This window comes from Anopheles maculipalpis, chromosome 2RL (genome assembly GCF_943734695.1).
Source record: "Anopheles maculipalpis chromosome 2RL, idAnoMacuDA_375_x, whole genome shotgun sequence".
Taxonomy (NCBI): domain Eukaryota; kingdom Metazoa; phylum Arthropoda; class Insecta; order Diptera; family Culicidae; genus Anopheles; species Anopheles maculipalpis.
This window is the reverse complement of record NC_064871.1, coordinates 570,134-590,036: the sequence shown is the minus strand read 5'-3', so window position 1 is coordinate 590,036 and position 19,903 is coordinate 570,134. Positions and strand designations below refer to the sequence as shown.

General features: G+C 41.8%; 1 protein-coding gene across 4 annotated transcripts in view; it reads right to left on the bottom strand.

The window, feature by feature from the left end:
* LOC126558629 (zwei Ig domain protein zig-8-like) overlaps positions 1 to 15,220 on the bottom strand; it is a 43,649-nt gene extending 28,429 nt beyond the window's left edge. For 3 of the 4 annotated variants that reach the window (XM_050214673.1, XM_050214674.1, XM_050214675.1), the window contains exons 1-2: positions 15,077 to 15,220; positions 13,721 to 13,771 (exon numbers count right to left, since the gene is read on the bottom strand). In XM_050214673.1, the coding sequence (XP_050070630.1) occupies positions 13,721 to 13,771; positions 15,077 to 15,134 (109 nt within the window). In that variant the 5' untranslated portion in view covers positions 15,135 to 15,220. The remainder of the gene's footprint in view (positions 1 to 13,720; positions 13,772 to 15,076) is intronic. The other variant, XM_050214677.1, reaches the window with a different exon arrangement.
* Between the last annotated feature and the right edge of the window lie 4,683 nt (positions 15,221 to 19,903).

Genomic DNA, 19,903 nt, shown 5'->3' with positions numbered 1-19,903 from the left:
GTGTTAATGGTCCCGCTTGAATCAATTACCGTTCCGTTATGCTTGGTCTGTGGATGCGTTGGGCATGATTTACACACTTCCGTGTTTATGGACGGCTTCCGTTTGGTGTGCTGGATCACACCAGCTCGTCCTAGCGGATGTTCAGCAGAAGCCGTATCGTTTCGGGAGAAATGGAAGCGAAATTAGCCGGCAACAAATTCCATAAATTCAAACAATTCACGACTGTATTCATCATTTCCGTCATCATCCAAGCGGCCCGAAAAACCGTCCAGCTGTATCCTGCCGCGTGCAAAAGCTAGAAGAAAAGTACCCTTCGGACCCTTCGAAAACGTGCCAAGATCATTACGATAGATCATCATAGCGTTCATTAAATTAATGGTTCCGCATGTGAGGCTATATTTGCGTGGCGAAAACGGTGCCGACGGTTGGTTTTCGGTTGGTCTCGTCCTTTTCGTCAGTTCGTTCCGTTATGCGTTACGTGGCTAGAAAGGACTAAGAATGAGACAAAAATGTTCACTGTGCCGCGATCAGAAAGTCAGACTGTAGGCCAAACCCTTTTGCAACGCAAATCAGTCGCCTGGGGAGTAAAAAGGACACAGTACGATATCCTACCGTTCAACAGGAGGAGGCACCTTTGCGGGAGTTCGTAATTCGTAAGCTCTTGGTCGATCCGCGAGACCGTTAGAAGCGGAAGGTAAAAAGGGCATAGGGCAATTATCCGAGAATTATGGTGGTAAATAAATCATAATTATATCCTGCTACTCATCCCGGCTCTACCGGACGCACGATGCAGTGGAATGGCCTAAGTTGGGGAGAATTAGCGAGCGTAATGTAATGGTGTATGTGTGCAATGCTAACCAACCATATCCATTCACGGATCGTTTGATCGGAGAGAGGGATAACATTATCCGAAATGCTTATGCGGAGTTGGGAAAGAGGTGTAAATCTATCAGCCAAAGTAACATATAAACGCGTTTATCATTGTGGAATACTTCAGAGAACAAACATTTTGTACATTCATTTACAAACGTTGCAAGCATAGCTCAAAACGGTTGCAAACGCATGACCTTGAAATCGGTATGATTGTCTGGCCTTCTTTTTCGGAACAAAGAGAAGAGTTTCTTCGTAAAAGGTTTGATAAGCTATTGAAAAGTAATTGAAAGTTAAGACCAACTTACGAAAAGCTGCAATTCTATATAAAAGAGCAACAGATCTTTTATTTCTTCTTTCATAATTTCAAAGCTAACAAAAAGCATTCGCATAAAAAAATCGATCCACTTTCGCATGCAGATATCGAGACGATGTTTGAGAAAATAATGGGACAACATTTTGTAGGAGCGTCTTTGTGTTTCTGATGTTACGATACCAGACTGAAGTAAACGACGGTGTATTCGAAAACAATGCCGGTGGGGTGTTTGTGTCAAGGATTTAGGTTGTCTCGTTTTTTTCCCTCTCATTTTTACTTCAGGAACCAGAAAAAGGCAGAAAGAAAGAGATGGTGAATGTATCTGCCATGACTGAGTCCTGAACAGGAAGGACGATTGCGGTAACTCTTTTTTGTGTTGCCTCCGAAAATACTTGCGGGCTTTTCACAGTTCGCACTGTCACGAATCCTGGGCTGTATCTAGGAGCTGACTTGCTAGCAGAAGGAAGTAGTTAAGTAAACTTGCGTGTTTGTAGTGATTTTTTTCTATTTTTGTTGTTCAACAGCTTAAGCGACTGATTGTTTCGATAGTCAGGAAGAACTATGCAGTATTTTTTTTTTCAATCCGAGTACATTTTGCACATAAATATTTCCGTTTGACAATAGCAACACGGAAGTATACGAGAAGTATGATAATTTCTCGTGGTCTCCGTTGTGGGTTGGTTGAAAATAAAGAAAAAATAAAAATCCCTTTCAAATTTTAAGGAATACGATTTGAGCACGTAAATTGGGACAAAGAAAATGTTATTCGCGCCAAACATTTTGTGAGACACCAACAATCAAAATTTCGAACCGTCTATCAGTTCGTTGAGTAAAAGTTTCTATTCATCTACGGATGGCAAAGGCAAGAGAAATGTTAGCAGAAGTAGATTCCAACATGCTTATTTAATGTATGTTCCCGTCTTGTTATGGTATCGCTCGACAAACAGTCAAACCGCATCGTCTTCGGCCCTGGGCATTTATAGCAACAAAAAAGGGATGTGTTCCAGATACCGGAGGTGTAGCTGCCAGTGTTTCAACCAGTAATGACGGTGACGGTTACAGTGATGGTGATGATAACGGCGAAAGAATGTAGCCGGCTATCTTCATGCTTTTGGTGTTCTCTTGTTTAGGGGAACGGTTTAGTAAATTCCCGGCAAACGATATGTACTTGTAGGATACAGAGTGTTCTAACAAATAGGATGCGTAGGTTGTTTGCTTTCCGATATGATGAATAGCACCAGAAGCAACACGATAGAATACACAATCCGTTTCCTGTTTCAAAGGAAACATTATTCGTGATGAAAGAACTTTTGTTTGGTCGATTCTAAAGAACTGATTTAAAAAATGAGTTTGATGGAATATAAAACAGATGATCGTATGATACATATCTGGTTCATAATACTAGGCACAGTGGTGCAGGTATTGTTGGTTAAGCGTAAAACTCATATCACTCAAAAGTTTTATCATAATGGGAATGGAAGCACGCGCTTAAACTGTAAGAGAGCTCTAAGTCTAAACTTGTATAGAGGTCGATTAGAAAATATTAAAATGAAGCTTGTATTCGTTAGCTAGGTAAACGTACAGCACTCATTGAATATTGTGTTATGTGTAGTGAACTATGTGTTTATGCGTTAGGGATTGTCATTCGATGAGGCCTGTAAAGGACACCTGGAATAGCAATGAAGCATTTTATAGCTCATTACTCACAGATATTCATTTCGAACAACATTTTTCCTAGTAGGCTATAATTCCAACGATGCCGTAGTGTACCTACCGTAACATTGAGCAACTTGTGTGTGCGAAAAGAAATCGTTTCGTTAGGGCTTTCGTTAAGATTTACACAACAGAAAGAAATAAAGTTTATTGTCTACTTTTATTCTTGATTTTAGTTCCCACTGGCAGCGATCACCAGGCAGGTCTATGAAGAATAATCGGTACGTAGCAAGAGCAGCAGCTGCAGATGTAACCAGAAGCTGAGGATGAACGTGAAATAGGCCCCATAAAACATGCCCCTAAACTGCCCTCTTGCTAGACGAACCCTACATGCAAATATGGAGGTTAGTATTTCCTTTCTACTGAGACTTTGTTCCTTTGCGAATCTTGACTTTTCCTAGAGGGAAGAAGCTCAGAAGATAACAGATTTATAACGGCGCTAATTTCATAATTAGTACGATACGATTTATGCGTGATGGCCACCCGGTTAGAAGCGTGCTTCAGTCACGCCATTTTCTCGTACTTTCGAAAATGGTGGCGAACCGTTTTCCGAGGGATCGCGCTGACGGACCGGAACGCGAACTTTACTTTTGCGACGAATTAGCGAATTACCGGCTTGTACGGGCGACGGCAAGGGAAGAGCATGGCGGCAGCAATTTTATTGGCATTCAAATTAAGTGGTCGCTCCTGTATCTGTTATGTGCGACCCCGAGCCCAGCGTTCCAGTGACCCGGAAGAAAGTTTTTAATTAATAAAAGAAGCAGAAATGGGTCCCACTAGCTGCTGGTACCGTACAAGACTGCTCTGACATTTGCTCCAAGCGACATTGGGACGTTTCTTTGATGGAGGTTCATTGTTTGTGTGCTTAAACGCTCTCGTTTCGAGCGAGGTTGCAGGAAGTTAAATTCGGGACTCTGAAGAACAGGAATCTCTAGGGAACAGGCCTAAAGTTTGGTAAAAAATGTAAAAAATACGCAAACAATTTGATGCTTTGAAAAGGGCTTCCTAGAGATTCCTTATGCTATGAGTGAAAAGTTTCATGTATCCCGAAAAATGTTCACTAATGTTAGAGTGAATGAAAAGCTTGCAGCACTTTTGGCTGACATTCTTAACTGGTTTGTCCGTAACTGGTTAGTTGGAACGAAAGGCAAATGGGGATAGAAGGACAGCACGGGATTCGCACGGGATGGCCGTTCCTACCGGGCCTCTAACTAATCTAACTACCAATTATTCCATAGAACGAAAAACACGAGGAGTAATAATATTTTTACTATTTTCTTTGCAGCCCTTTGGGCCAATCAAACACAAACCGAAAAACAGGTGAATCGGATCAAACTCTTTTTCGATGTCTTTCACTTCCTGTAAAACACGTTGAGCTAGACGAAATACACAATTGGAGACCGTGACCCGTTCGTTAGGGACTGTTTTGATTTGCTAACGAGTCGAGTTGATTTGATTTAATGCTACATTTTTTATTTACATCACCGCCCTCGAGAGCAAAGCCTGATGTGCTTGCTGCGAAAGTGCTTGGCCAACGGAAAGGAAACTCTGGCTAAAAGCTCAGCTGAACGGATCTTTTGGGCGTGCTAGATAATTGAATCTATCACGGAAATGTTACCGTAACGTGTGAGTTTTGATAAAAGCAGAGTGAGTTTTGACGTCGCCATCTAGCAAACCTAACGGCCAGTTTCATCGAGTGTAAATAATTGAATTTATTCGAAGGGCTAGGGTTTTGAACAAATAAACAAGTTCTTCCATTTGATATGTAGTCGCCATTTGGTTGAAACGAGTAGCGTTATTCGTTCAGGTAATGTTTTTGTAAGCAGAAACTGGCTACACCGTGTATGGGAATACTAGCGTATGGCAACCACCGGTGTTTAATGTAAAGGTAAACATTGGCATGGTGTCACATCGAAAGAGTGTGCTATTGAAGATTTTGGCAAACCAAAGCAAGTATCGGAGATAAATCTGAACAGATGGTTTTGACCAAAAGTAACGCTACATTCGTTGTGAAACATATTTTTAACCCAGCCGAGAGAAATTATCAATAGTGGAAAAGGATATCAAACCACCCCGGTTGGACCATCCTTAACATGGAGTCATAATAAAAAGCAAACACATGTATCGATGATAGCAGGTGCCGCAATATTTGCCTTTCTGCTGTCGCTTGTCATATCTGCAAAATGTAACAAACGAACGGTGACAGCAAATCAACAGAATGACAGAATAACAAAATGTGAGCCAACGTAAATGCAAACCCTGAACACGCACCCGGTGCGCATATTCAAACATTTGCACAACACCGTATCGGTTGAATGTGCTCTGCTGTAAAATGGCTCCCCGTTTTCAGTCGTCAAAACATCAAAAGATATGTCAGGGCAAGAAGAAAAAATCATATGCCCACTGACGCCATCCGAGATTTAGCGTCAGGTGCTGGTTACAGAATTCGGGGTTTTGTATGCGACAAGCTTCCAACGGCATTGCGAAGATGAGCCTTTTTCCGACACACTGATCGACGGCAGACAACACATTCCAAACTTTTCTTTACATGATCCACGAACGCAATGACATAGATTCGCAGATAAAAGGACCATAAAATGGTTTGCCGGTGGTGATCGTTTCAAGCACGGTGGGAGGTTGCTGGTTGGAGCAGAAACGAAGAAAGCAACGACTTGGAAACCTTGAGCCAGCAGTACACAGGAGATAAAAATTATACGGATAATACTTCTACCAACTTCCAACAAAACTAGGTCCCTCACGAGCTTATCCATCTTTGCCATCGTGCAAAGATAACGGAAAGACATTAAATAAGAAGCAGTGAATGCCATAACTCCTTCGGTTTTTGTACATGTACTACTGCATGATCTATGTCTGCGAACGTGCGGAACGGAAAACTGTTTGCGGACACATGAAGGATGGAAAAGTTATCGGCTTGGTGACGCGAGAATCGAGTAAGGCTTACTTCAGGACTACTGAAGTCTCATCCCTTCTCGCTTACAAACACACCTAGGCATACATACGCACACATAAACGATTCACGAAACACACGCTGAGCGGCTCCAAGTTTTCGATCGTCATTTTCCTTTTAAACAGCTTTACCAACCGAAGCTAACGTCGCCTTCCCTCAGGGTCATATTCCTTGTATGTTTGTACGTTCTTCTTTACGCTTGCTACTTTTTCCAACCATTGCCAAGCTTTATCGTTGGCACTGTGTTGCGACGATCGTAGCGATTTCTCTTTGCAAATCAGCACCTCACCTCGGCCGCTTTTCCGAGGACGGCTGAGGTCGCCGTTGTTGGGGTTGGGGAAAGAAGTTGAAAGCAGACAGCCCGCTTCAGTATGGAGCAGGGCAATCCAACTGGAATCGCAAAATTCATTCAATATTCATATAACGCTTTCATCCGGCCAAAATATCCAAACCAACATTCAGCACAGAGTCGTGAGCTCTCGGGGGATTGTGGGATCGATGGTGTTTTTTTTGTGTATGTTCTCTTTGGCGAACTTTGCCCCGTATCCTGCTGAAACCGTGATGGGATGGAAATTCGATAAGCTGGGAACCCGATGACGGAACGAGAATGTACGGAACGAAGCTTAGCGGCAATAGGCAGGCGAAGGCGAAGAAGCGAAAGGCTTCAGAAGCATATTTCACGCATATTGGAAAGATTTGTACCGAAATTCGTCGAACGACTGGCACTATCATCCATGTCGGAGGGATGGAATATGTTTCCTTTCCGTGGATTGTAACTGGTCGAAAGCTTGTCCTCGATGCTCGTGTTCCCGATAGCCCTGGGGAGTCCAAAGGGTTGTGTCAAATTCAAATTCATAGTATTTATTTTTTTCTTGCGATACAAAACTGCGTCTAGCTCTTTAAAAGGTGAACCTTCCCGAAAGGCGCCAAAGGTTTTGCAGGAAAAGCGGGCGTGATACGGACGATACTAACGTCAATGTGGCAATGTTTGGCGTCAAAAGAACGTTATTTTGATTGAAATGATTGGCTATAGGGATGAATTTTCGGAAACGATTACTTGATTTGGATTGTGATAGGTTTATGTTGGAATTCTGGTTTGTTTAAAGCTTTGAATCAGGTGCTCCTTTAGGGATACAGCTCTACGATATGGGAATCATGTTGTTCACTGAGCACTGCTGAATCTGTTTTGATGGGTTTTTTTTTTCAAAGTGGAAAAACTTCAACCAATAGATCAAAGGTATTTTTTGAACTAGAAAGGAAACCATCAATTGAGGGCGATTGACAAGAGAGAGCAGATAATATTTGTGTGCGGCCTATGCGCCCCATCGTCTGAACCGTGCGACGCACAATCTATTAAAACGAAGTTCAATCACTCTGATCCGGATTAAGGGATAAAAATACATGTTGGTTTATAAAAAGGGTTTATGCGACTGTTTAACATTCACTACCAAAAAATTTCAATTAAAAATATGTTTCTCATTTTGCCGATGAATGGTTTATGATGGATTGCAATCGAATAAAAGATTAAAACGCTTTTATCAGTTCAAATGTACTTGTTGGCTGTGCATAAATAACTCATTCTCGGTGTATAGATCATTTTCCGATTTTTTTTAATCATTTCATTAAATGAAGATGTCATTTCAATTATGCTTGAACCACGCTTTAGCCCACCAATCCCCAACGCAATGAATGAGTTTCTGCCAAAGTTTCTGCCGCAATATAAGGTCTGAGTGCAATTTTCTGGTCGCCCATAATTTGGACTGAAAGTGTTTAGCTATCGTGATTAATTGGGCATGCCATTCAGCAGCACCTGATGCTTGGACAGTGAGGCGTAAAAACTTTGGACAGTTTTAACGTCGAAGTTTCAAACGGGTGTTCAAAAAGAAAGCGAAAACGATGTTAGATTTATTTGCGGGGTCAGTACAGATGACTGGCATTTATTGTTCCGCTGTGGCGTTGAAGCTGAAAAGTATTGTGAACCATTTTCACGCGGATGGTGGGATTTAAAGTGCGCGAGCATTTGTGTTTAAACAGCTTAGTTCGAATGGTAAAAATCTCTTGCTTCCTACATTCGCAAAGCTTGCACATCCAACTCGGGGTCAGCGTTAGCCATGACACTGGCAATATATTTGCATTACGACTTTTGCTCACCCAGCATCTAACGGTAGCATCTATCTTCTAGTCTCATGCATTCCCTTATGAGAAATAGTTTCGATATCGATTCAGTTGGATTTGAAAGGCAAAGAGGGAGGAGCAGAGAGAGAGAGAGAGAGAGAGACGTGTGCACCGAGTGTAGTGAAAATTGATTCTGCAATCGAGTTGTCTCGAAATTCAATATGCCGAGGGATCACGAATCGATGGGGTGACGAGCAATCGGTGGTATCGACTGTGCATAATGTAAATAAATGTATCCCCGTTCGTACAGCTGCGACGAAGGCCAGAACTGCCACAGTGTTAAAGTGAGTGGCGCCACTGTACGAGGATGTGATTGAAATGCGAAACTGGTTGCATGACCGGTGAGAGATACATATGAGTTTTGCAGACTATACGAATGACCCGTCCGATAAGTGGTTTTGTTGGTTGCAAAATAATGACAAGCATCATGCTGATAATGAAGATTCGTACGGGCAGCGATGGGTTTCGTGCTTGACATGGTGTGCTGGTTGTGTAAAATGTATCTATTGACAACTGTCACGGCTAGTGACAATCGATATGAATGAAATGAATTGGGATATCGCTCCACTTGACGCAGGACATGTAAAACGTGTAAAGTGTGCAAAGTGAAACAGACACAATACGCTTATTATCCAGCTGTATGACGACTTATTACAGAATTCTCCTGTTGATGCAGTTGGTGGCTTCTGGAAGATATTGTGCGTCGTCTTTGTGACGCTTTGTTTTAGGGACAATGTACCTTTTAACATTTTTAAGATTTTGCAAGTTTCCTGCGTCGCGTTCAAGCAGCCAGGACATGTTGTGTTAAAAAAATGGCTGAGATTTTCTAGTTCATGGAAAGTAAGCTAAAACTGTTTGATGGGTGCGTTTATGTTCAACTAGCTGCACGATTATTTTTATCGTCCATCCCATCATGGCGGGATCATCATAAAACATTGTAATCAAATATCACAGAAGTAATCATTTGCAATCAGTAGGTTGTCCAGCATCCTGTTGCCGAATCCATGTGTGGAGGTAGCGAACAAGAATGTATCACAGCATTTGGATGGCTGATGTCGTTAGCCTTCTGCATTGGTAATCATCATAAATCTAAGCATCCGAAACAGGCTGTTTCGCGAAGTTAACATGGTCGTTGAATTTTGGTGTTTCGCTGTACGCACCAAAAAGGACATGCGTGTTTGAGGCGCCTGCTGCCTAAGAAGGTCTTGGACTGTCGCCCTGGCTTACTGGCCCCGGCTGCCGTCAGACAATGGGGATGCTGTTGCACGAGGCAGATGATAAGCTAGCGGAAGGAAGCAACGTGAAGTGTTGTGCGTAAATTTTCCATAAAATAGCGATAAATTATCCCATGCTTGTATCCTTTCGCTTGGCGCTTGGGGATTTTGGGACAGTATCCCGAAAAGGTCAGCCATTGTTGCTTTGTGTGCGTATGTGCGTGAGTGTGAAAGCAACTGTGTCAGCATACAATGTCGTATCACAATTGGTTGGTGCACGTCTTGTACAAGCGTTGCCGGCAATTTCGATTTTGGGTTAGGGTAGGATGGTGAAACGAGTCGTTTGCAACGATAACAGTAAAAATAGATTCAACGTTAGCGTTAAAAAAAAAGTCTAGCTACCAAACAAATCGGTTAATTCAACTGTTTGTAAAAGAGAAAATCAACTGAAAGGCAGCGTAGGCTCTAGCATGGCTTTTTAATAAATCAAACGATTCTGACGATTCAGAAACGTTGCTTGTATATAGAATGATATGTTTGGGATATGTACTCAACTAAAAGCACTCTAGTATTGCAGGAAATCGAAAGAAAATGTAACAGTTGGAAAATGTAGACTAACAAACACTTTAGTGGTGTGATTGAGGTCCGAAACTATTTTAGATTTTTAGTATCTTATTGAACAAATAGGCAAACGCAAGCAATTTTGTGCTGAGTAACGATAATGAGTGCGATAAAATGACGTTAAACAATATGAAAGCAAATTTAATCATGGTAATTTCAATTTCATTGGTCGGTAAAGGGCGTGTACGAAAGTATGGCAGCGAGAAGTTTCGCCTTTTGTCTAATTGCCACCCTAGGCAGGGCGTAATTTTAATAAGGAAATATTTTTGAACAAATAAATTGATTGTGTGTGTTTGTGTTTGGTGCTAATTCTTTCCCGCTGTCACAAATTGTACAAGAGTCATCGGTGTTGAGTTTGGTTGCAAATTCATTTATTCCCATTACCGGGATATTCATTCCGCGTGAAACACGGTTCCATTCCGTCCCATTGCCATGCCCGTACTGTGATGTGAATTACGAAATGAAATTTGTTCTCTTAATTTTGTCTCATTTCACGACGATGGCTTGAATTTGTGGCTCATTCCGTTGAAACCGGAAACGGTTCGCAAAGAAATGGTCACAAGAGTGGGCGGGCGTGAGCTGCATAGACTGAAGCAATTTACGAGGCAGGTTGTTTTCAGACATATCAGAGCCGTCTATTCGAGCCATACTCCAACTTCCAAGGGATGGTGAGCTGAGTGTAAGTGAAGCGAGACCCGTCTTTCTGAATTGCACAATTGACATGCATAATCTAATTAACGACTAAATTAAACAAGCGAAAAAGTTTTGCTTCGAGGTTTGTCATCATTTTTCATTCCGCTTCTTCGCGCATTCTCAGGTTTGCTGGCGTGCGAGTGTGTGTGTGTGTGTGTGTGTACTACTGTTCCTGTTCTCGGAGAATGGGAACTGAATTTAAATATATTAAACTAAGTGTCCCAAGAACGCTGTACGCTGTACAGTGCAAAGGTATTCGCCTGCCGTTACTATGGTCTCACCTTCCTGCTCATTTCGGTAAGTTTGAACCGGAAAAAAGTCCTCACGGTGAATGTCGCCGGAAGGAAGGCGAGAAATGAATTTCGAAAGGATCAGGAAAGGGATGTGCGAAGCTCAATTTACCCAAGAGTTTGAAGTGAAATGTGTGCAGTGAACAAAAAATCGAGAGAACAGGAGGTGGTACGGAAACTTTTGTCACCAGGACGCTTTCTTCATTCGTTCGCTACTTGCTCGCCATTGCTTGGAATGCTTGAAGCGAAACCAGACCTCTTTAGCTGAAAAGGAAGACAACTCTTACGAGTGAAGTGAGTTGGTTTCTTATTCCGTTGATCGTATAGTAAAGAATTAAGCACAGTCTAAAGCAGGAAAGATATTTTCCTCTCCCGAACGGAATGAGACCCAGCGACAGGAAAGTTTATGAACACAATTTTCTCCGAGTCAGGCGAGGAACATTCACATGGTCTTATTACATGTTGTGTGCATGTACGACTGGGTATGTTTGTGCGAAAGCGATAATTATGTTTTTCAGAAAACCGGGAAACCGTAAAATTTACTTTAGCAAAATGCATTGTGCTAAAGTGGGTCTTACTTGGAGAAAGGGGATGCAGGCGTACAAGGACACGTTGCATGCACTTCTAGGTGATGTAGTTAGTAGTGCATCTTTGAAAGACGAAAAGATTGCGAAAAGTTGTAGGAGCGACTACTGCGCGGATCTTGCTGCTCTTCGTTTAGTTCAGCTTTCGTTCATTTAACTCGCCTGGAGGTTGATGCTGCAGGTGGAAAAATCTCCAAAAAAAAAAAAAAGATTACGACGACACGCAGCGCAGGAACAGGTGTTAAATGCGGAACCATCGTCAGAACTTATTCACGTCAGTCGAAAGTACGTGAGGGCTCGGAGGTGTATGATTAAAGCTTGTGCGGTGGCGCTATTTATGCTTCAGGAAATCCAATCTCAAACTATAGCAAAACGGATAAAGTGAACAGGGATGTTGGTTAGTTTCCTCGCTACCTGTACCTTTCTCGCTGTGTGTATGTGAGTGTTTATGTGCAGCTATGTTGATAAAAGACTTTCATCACTGAACTGTTGCAGAAGCGGAACGGTGTGCCAAGCACGAGTAAATGTCAAGCGCGAACCGCATGAGATCGGTTATCTCCGACAAGGGATAAGTAACGGTAACGGTTCGCAGTATGCTAAAAGAAAGGGACAGCAAATTAAAGTTTGTAGCAAAGGTGACGATGCCAACAACGTTGGTGTCATCAAGCCATGAGAAAGCTTGTGTGGAGTTTGAATATAAACTCGCGTGATAATGCAATCACTGGCGATGCGGTTTTGGTTAAATGCATCCTTCAATGAACGATGCACAAGGATAACGGCACCATGCTAGATGAATAAGCTGGTTGGTTGGCATGCAGACTTTGAAGGAAATAATCTTTTATGCAATCACCTGCTGCTGCTGCTGCTGCTGCTGCATCGGAAGGCAATGGATGCCATGCACGAAAACATGATACACGGATGCTCCATATAAACTTTTAAAAGTAAAGCTTGACTGCTTTTAGGTACTTAAACCGTAATAATGCATCCCAACTGAGCTTAAGTTAACGGGATAAAGTGTTTCGGGTGCGGTTTATAACATCTGTAAAACTGTTCACTTTTTACATGAAAGACATGAAAGAAATAATACACATTACGTTCAAATTGGGTATCGAAACTACAGTTGAGACCAAGTATATCCAGTAGGACAGTACATCGGTTCATTTATTTTGGGGTTAATTTGGAGCTTGCTGGTGTTGCTATCCATCGCTATCATATACGTCCCGTATGGCATGCCGTGTTTGTCAAAAATAATAAATTTTGAATATAGTACAAAGTTATGATGTGATACGTTGAGCTGTATAACCGTCAATAAAAAAAGCATAAAAAGTTATTCCACAACCTTTGAAATGTCGGAAACTGAGACAAAACAAAATTTGCCTCCGAAACGGAAACATTTTATGAATGAAAAAGCAATAAAACGTGCATTCAAAACGATGGTGAGAAAAATAATTTCCATGTTTAAAAAGGCGCATCGGGAAAATGGCTGCCGCGACTAGGTGCTGGTGGTTCTCGCAGCACAATTGCGGCCAGAAGCTTTTGCATAGAGCGACTATGATGTTAAGAAGGGACAGCTGAGACCCGTACCATACTGAAACAATTAGGGAAATAATTTTTATTTGCCAAATGGGAGAATGCGCATATTGGTGGTGTGGCATACGTACGGTTAGGCTACGAACAACGAAAGCAAAGAACCAAACAACAAAAAAGGGCACGAAACGGTTGGAAAGTCACACTCCAAGAATACATGAATTAATTATCATAATCAGCTCCGTTAAAAGGTTAGCATTATTTGCCTGCTGTGGCGGTTTGGAACCTAACAGTTTTGGTGCCATTTTTGTGTGTTTCATTCATAAGTCATTTTTGCTTTTCTTGGCAGCAGAGAGAAGGTTGGGGTAATTTTCCGCTGTTCAGGAACGCAGTTAGGAAACATTTTCGGTCGGTGGCAAGCCGTTGAAATATGAGACGCTGATAATGTTTCATGTTTATGATTAGCCGCGAGGACATTGCATTTTTCTTTGGAAACAATGTTGTGCTGCTAGAAACCACACGTTCATGTTTTCATGGTGCATGTATTTTCTAGCATTAGATAAAAAGCCAGAGAGGATGGCCAAAAAAAACGAGATTTGGAATTTTGCTATTTAACAAGAACTATTGTATTTGTAAAATAAAACGTGCTGCTAAACTACCGCTGAAACTAAGCGCTGAATACTACGAAGCGTAAGTGAAAAGCATAAAGGAAGCAAAGCGAATAGAAGCCAGTCGTTTTTAATATATACCTTCACTGTTATCCCGGTTTTCGTCGACCCTTATGCTGCCAATGGTCAATTCTGAAGAGAAGGGAATAAAGTTTTCGAAAGAAATATATTGTATAGCTGTACTGAATTCAGCAAATAAACAACAGACGACATTTTTAAAGAGTTGCTATTGTTTAAGACTAATATCAGACTATTTTTGGTTCCTTGTTCTTCAAGATTCATGGACTAAGATGACTTTTGTTACTGATGACTAGCGCACACAACTGGTGGAGAAGACAGCATTTCGATAATTATTTCGAACCCAAAAAGCAAGCCTTTTTCATTTACCGCTTTTTTGGTGCGTCAATAGCGTTTGCAGATACTAAAATTATTGTTCATTCTCATTATGAGTGTATTTATTACTAAGAAATAATGCCAGGGTTCCATCCGAGAAAGTTGTATTTCTTTGGAAAAAGATATCACTGACACTGGCTGTTACAGTTGTTGGTTAAATTTTTTATTTTGTTCTAGGGCAATCAATCACATCCTGTATCAGAATACTGACAGCTTCGCAGTATATTTTGCAAGAGTTTCAATATTGTTTCACCGGAGAATGAAATGAGCACACAAGTCACAAAAGTCGTCGGAAAGAAATACAGGCTTGGTTAAAAAAGAATTTGGTCACGTCGTTAAAGGTCTAAGAAGCGTCATTAATCATAACACAAAGAGCTATTCATAAAATGTCAAGCAATTTCATCAGGGGTTGCCGAAAAGCCGACAGGTATGCGTGTGCCTTTCGTTGCTCCCGATTGCGATGAATTTCACCTGAAATGGTGTGCATTTGTTAATGTACGGATGCGAGCGTGCGCGGATGAAGTTTTGTTTAGGAAAGGGAAACATAAATTGTACGGTGCCAGTGTTACGGTTCGTACGAAATAGTTAACGCAATGTGAAATGTTGTTATCATTGCTCTAAACAAATAGAGTCTCATAATGGTTGAAAATATGCGGTACCAATGGTGGCAGTCATACACAAACTTATTGACTCATTAATGGTAACGATAGGCTCAATAATTTGAGCTACTGTAAGCCGAAATCGTCGGTAGATGTGTTGAGCAAACAACATCCACTGAAGCTCATTTGTTAACCCATGCTCGATAATCAATCATCAATCAATAGCCAATTAGAGATCAACATAGTGGTTTTTGTGCTCGTCGAACGTTGATCGTCGATTCCGACGATATGTATGGAAATGTGTTTAACAACTTTATAAATGATTTTGAAGATGCGTTAAACAAAGCGTACACTAACTATCCTGCAATGCCAATTAGTGCATGAGGTACGAACCGTGGATATGCTCCTAAGCACAGTCGTCATGTTGCATCATGATGGGACTTACCTGTACTCCATATTAACAGTAGAATCGTCGTGGAAATTGATGCCATGTTTTTCCCCATTATTTTCCACCCGTCCTAGAGATTGACGGGTGCTGCCTAACGATCGTAAGCAGCGGAGTGTTTTCAGTTAAACCACGACGATACTGTTGCCGACAGACTATTCTCTCTGGCAGAAGCCAACGAATGGCGTTGGAGGCTGAATGAGGAAGCTGGCGCCTTTTTTTTCTCACACATCACACATACACACGGATCACTTTATGCACTACTGTGTTGAATATGATTCTTTCGGACTTAAAGTATGGTTTGACTTTCCTAGTATGCCTGAGGCGTTCGTACTCGCCGTACACTAAAGCTGACAGCACATGATACACCACCAGACGCGTTTACTAGGAAGCTTAGAAGTACACACATGGAGAAAACACTGATCACACACACACATGCTAGCAGAACGGCGCATCGGCACCGGAGCGTCTTTTTTTCTTCGGCAAATTCTTTTGCGAACCGGTTGCACGTGTAAAGAAATACAATGTAGTGGATGGGGTGGAACTTCAAGCACTTTTCACCTGACAACACATTTTCCCCGATTTGCCAATCTGGCCCAGACACTTTTTGCGTGTGAACATTCCTACACTTTTGGGAGCCGTTTCTAGTGGATGTTTTTGAAGGTTTGGTGTTTGTTGGCTTCGAAGATGAGAACTGGGTGTAGCACTCAAACTTTGGCTGGATGTATTGATCGCTACGTTAGCTTTGTGTTGGTGCCGTACTTTTAACACTTTGATTTCTGATTCGTCCGCTAAGCGACACTGCCATTAATTTCGATAAATCGGGACAGATCGATTGATTGACAGACGGAAAGGGCATTCATATTTTCTGCGTGTGTTTTTCACCGGGCGGGGAATGTAAATGGTTTCCCCGAAGTTGTCCTGGCAATTGCCGTCCCCTGATGAATTTTCACTTTGAGGGTTGGCGTTGACAAGGACAAGGAGTGCGTTCGTTTGATGGAAATTGTTAAACAGGAAACCATTTGTGACCATGCGCTCGTTAACGCTCAAAATGGCCAGGGGTATGGTGTGAGAACGTAAGGTGGGAAAAACAAAGCGATTGCAAAATAAAAGCCAACTTAATACAGGGCCTGTCGACTGCGCACTACACTGTGGGTATCCTGTCCCGGCAGTGTGATAGCAAGACTCAGGGAGGCTTGTGTTCGTGGACGGTTTTGATGAATCTGATCTCCCTCGGTGGGTGGTGACGTGCGAAAAAGTGTTGATGGACCTTCGCAAGAGTTTGATGCTAGGAAGATCTTCTGTGTTGGTCTTGCTTGCCTTTTTTTTCCTTCAGACGAAGACGCTACATAACGAAACGAAGACAGTTTGCCTATGCCTAACGCCCGCGACTGTTTCTCCCTTCGTTTATTCGTTCACTTCTGCCAAGATTGTTGTTTTGAATGTTGTTTGCTTCGAGTCCCGGCTCTCGGTTGGCATCATTTATCTTCGCCTGGTTGTTCGTGTGGTTCTGTGCTTGATTTGTATGGTGGTTTTGCTTTTTCATACTTTGTCGGAACTGTGGTTAAGTTTTATGCTTTGGTTAGTGTGTAGTCTGAAGAGTTGAGACCGGAATTGGAATTGCGTTTTTTGAGACATATTCGAAAACGGATGATTATTCACAGACCACTCGCACACTCTACCTTAATCACAACGTTTGCATCCGTACCGAACTATGTACGATTTGAAATCTTCATCTGTCACAGCGAAAAACAAACTGCACGTAGAAATACGAACCGAGCATTAGACATCGATGTTGGCGTACGAAGTTTGTTGAACATTTGGTGGCCGTGTTGGTACCGGGAAAGAAAGAAGGAAAGAAAGAAATATGCAGTTAGTGTCAGTAAACATTCCTTACGAAATTTCCGCCGCACAATGTGGTCATTTCTGTCAGAAAAACGGGCACAACATAATTCCGAAATTCCCTGCTTACCGGAAGCAATCAGTTTTTGTGACTTTACTCACTCCTACGACGGACGAATTCTTTTTGTCGTGGGTGTTTTTTCGACGGTAAAATACCGTCAAAGTGTCATAAACAATTCTATTCCTCTCTTTTTAGCCACCCACCGGTAGCCTCTCGGGAAAATCCGCCAAACAATGCATATGGCTTGAACGAGTTGTGAACAATGTTGTTGTTGTGTGGCAAGCTAACCACAATGTTGCTAGGTTTTGGTTACTGGTTTGGGGTTTTGTTATCAATTTGTTAGCAACATCTACTACACATATTAAAAGACTATGAATTCGTAGAAGAAAATGGATCTCAAATCCCTTCAATGGATATAAAAGATGGGCAAGGAAAAAATAAACTTTGCGAAACATTATCAATAACATTTGTTCCCTACATTGGGACGATAGCACATTAGCCAACAGTAGGCAAACGAAAATGCTTTGCTGTCCCGCCCGTGAAATCGTGCAGCAAAAGATGTGGAAACCGTTTAGTCCTAACGAGAGCACAAATAAAATAAAAATCAATTTAACAGCTTACCAAGGCAAAAAGTTGGTCCCAGTTCGGCAATTGATTGTAATAAATATAAATAAAAGCACTCAATCGCTCAATCGTTGGGTGGATGATTTGGGTTCTTCGCCGGCATGGTCTGAACGGTGGTTGAATGGGCGAAAATTTTCAGAAGATCGCTATCGTTTCGGTTTGCTCTTAAGTGCTGTCGGAAATAAGTAAAATATTTTGGACAATTCTCCCTGGGGGGAAATCATAATCGGACATTATTGGAGTATCTGTATGATTTGGTAAGTTTTAGACAAGGGTTTAAGCAAGGGAACCATCAGATAGTGTGTAACAAATATTTTAGTATATAATTAACAAAAGAATGCTCATTGCGGGGCATGCAATTTTTGTTTGAGTTTTTTCCTTGATTATGTCGTTGGAAAATACAAGCAACAACCTTTTGTACCTTTTGCAGGATGCAGCTTTTTATTGATGTGGTATTTCATTTATCAACTCAACCATCCAGCACCTATACCCGTAACACTAAAGCAAACCATCCAAATCGGCATCGTTGGCCTCTAAATAAGCTTAATTTATTTGTAAGTCAAGCACAAGCCTCGCCCGTCGTATCGTCATAGGTTTGAGTGTGTACGGAGGATGGAATTGGGTACGAAAAGTTAGTAGTATTTTAGTGCATACGGTGGAGCGAAGGATGTGGCTGCTGAGGAATGGATGGTGGACTAATGTTTGTGGCTTTGGAGAGTGAATTCGGATTCGATGTGGTGGAAATTTATGGGTTTGTTGATTGAATGGACTTGGAATTGATCGTCGAGTTAATTGTAAGGAAGTGACGTAGATGTTTATGGTTTGATGGTTCCTTAGGAAAATGCGTTTGAGTGATTGCACAGGAACAAAACGATTTTTCCCTGTCGATGGCTTGGATGAAGTGAAAAGATAGATGTTTTTTTTTGTAAGGAAGTTTACTTGTGTGATTTGTACTACCCGCTAGAAGGTACATAACATTTTGATTGTTTGTATGCAGCTACGATTGTTGCAAAACCGCAAATTCAATTATTGGATTAAATGGCGAAGAATCTTTTCTGGAAGAATTTGTCGAAAAGTTCCTATAAAAAGAAGTGATATTTGATTCAGTTTCGAAGTAGTAAAAAAAAAGTTCATAGTAGCACAAAGAAGAGAAATAAATTGTTTCATAAATAAGAGATACATTAGCGAGGATGTTTCTGTATTTACTTTGTAAATGCTGCTTTTAGTGTTTGTCCGACCAAGGTCTCTGCTGAAGACAAATTCTTTTGTTGGTACCATTTGGCGAAGAACCATCGTCTAGCTAAATAATCAGTGTGAGCAAACCCGAAAAATATCGAGCAAAACTCAATTGCCCTAGGGAAAACTGTAAATTATATAAAAATACCATGTTATTCAATTATCCATGCAATGGGTAGCAACTCTCTGATGTCTGTAGCTTGCTTTTTGCAAGATGCTGGCAAGATTTCTGCCAAAAGCACTCACTTCATGCCCACATGTATGAAGAGGGTTGCTTTAGTCGTCCATACTGCTACATACAGATGAAAGACGTGAAACCCACGCACACGCCCACGAGTAGATGGAGAATGTCTTTTTTGTCCATGGTCCTTGGGGCGACCATCCGAACGGAGGGTTACGATGAGTTGAATCGTTTTCTTCGTTCACATTCTGCTGAAGAGAACGGAACGAGCGTTTCTTACATGGCCATTGCTTGTGGAAGGGCCGGGATGCTTGTGACAGTGGTGGTTTGCCAACGGAAGTCGCTTGTTTCGTCTGGAGACGGCAAAGTGACAGTGAATGTGCTGCTAACTGACGTAGTGCCTGTCACTTTGAGCCACTTTGCTGCGCCTGGAGAAGAGTAGAAGAGTTTCCTGAAGTGGCAAATACTGCCGAGTAGCTGGAATAACTGCACGGCTGCTCCATGATCGTTCTGCTGAGCAGGGCGATTTGACGAACTCATCAGTGCGTTGTGTGAGTGCGAAGCGCTAGAAGAACATACAGCTGCCATGAACGGTTCAATAACAAGTGTTGGAATTCAACGATTGAATTATTCCTTTTTCCACTAGCTTTTCTCGTTTACGATTCGTAAGCAAGGTTTTAAGGGTTTCGTATGTTCAGCAGATATTTTGAAGTTCATGCAATATACTGAAGGCACGTAGTTTTTCTTTCTATCTGCATCGCACTGCATCGGATCGATAGCCTCGATCACACGTGTACGGTGTGTGGACATCTGTAAGTGAGTTTCCTGTTCGACGGACAGTCGGTTTGAACTGTCTCGTGAAACGATATGCATCTCTGTCCAC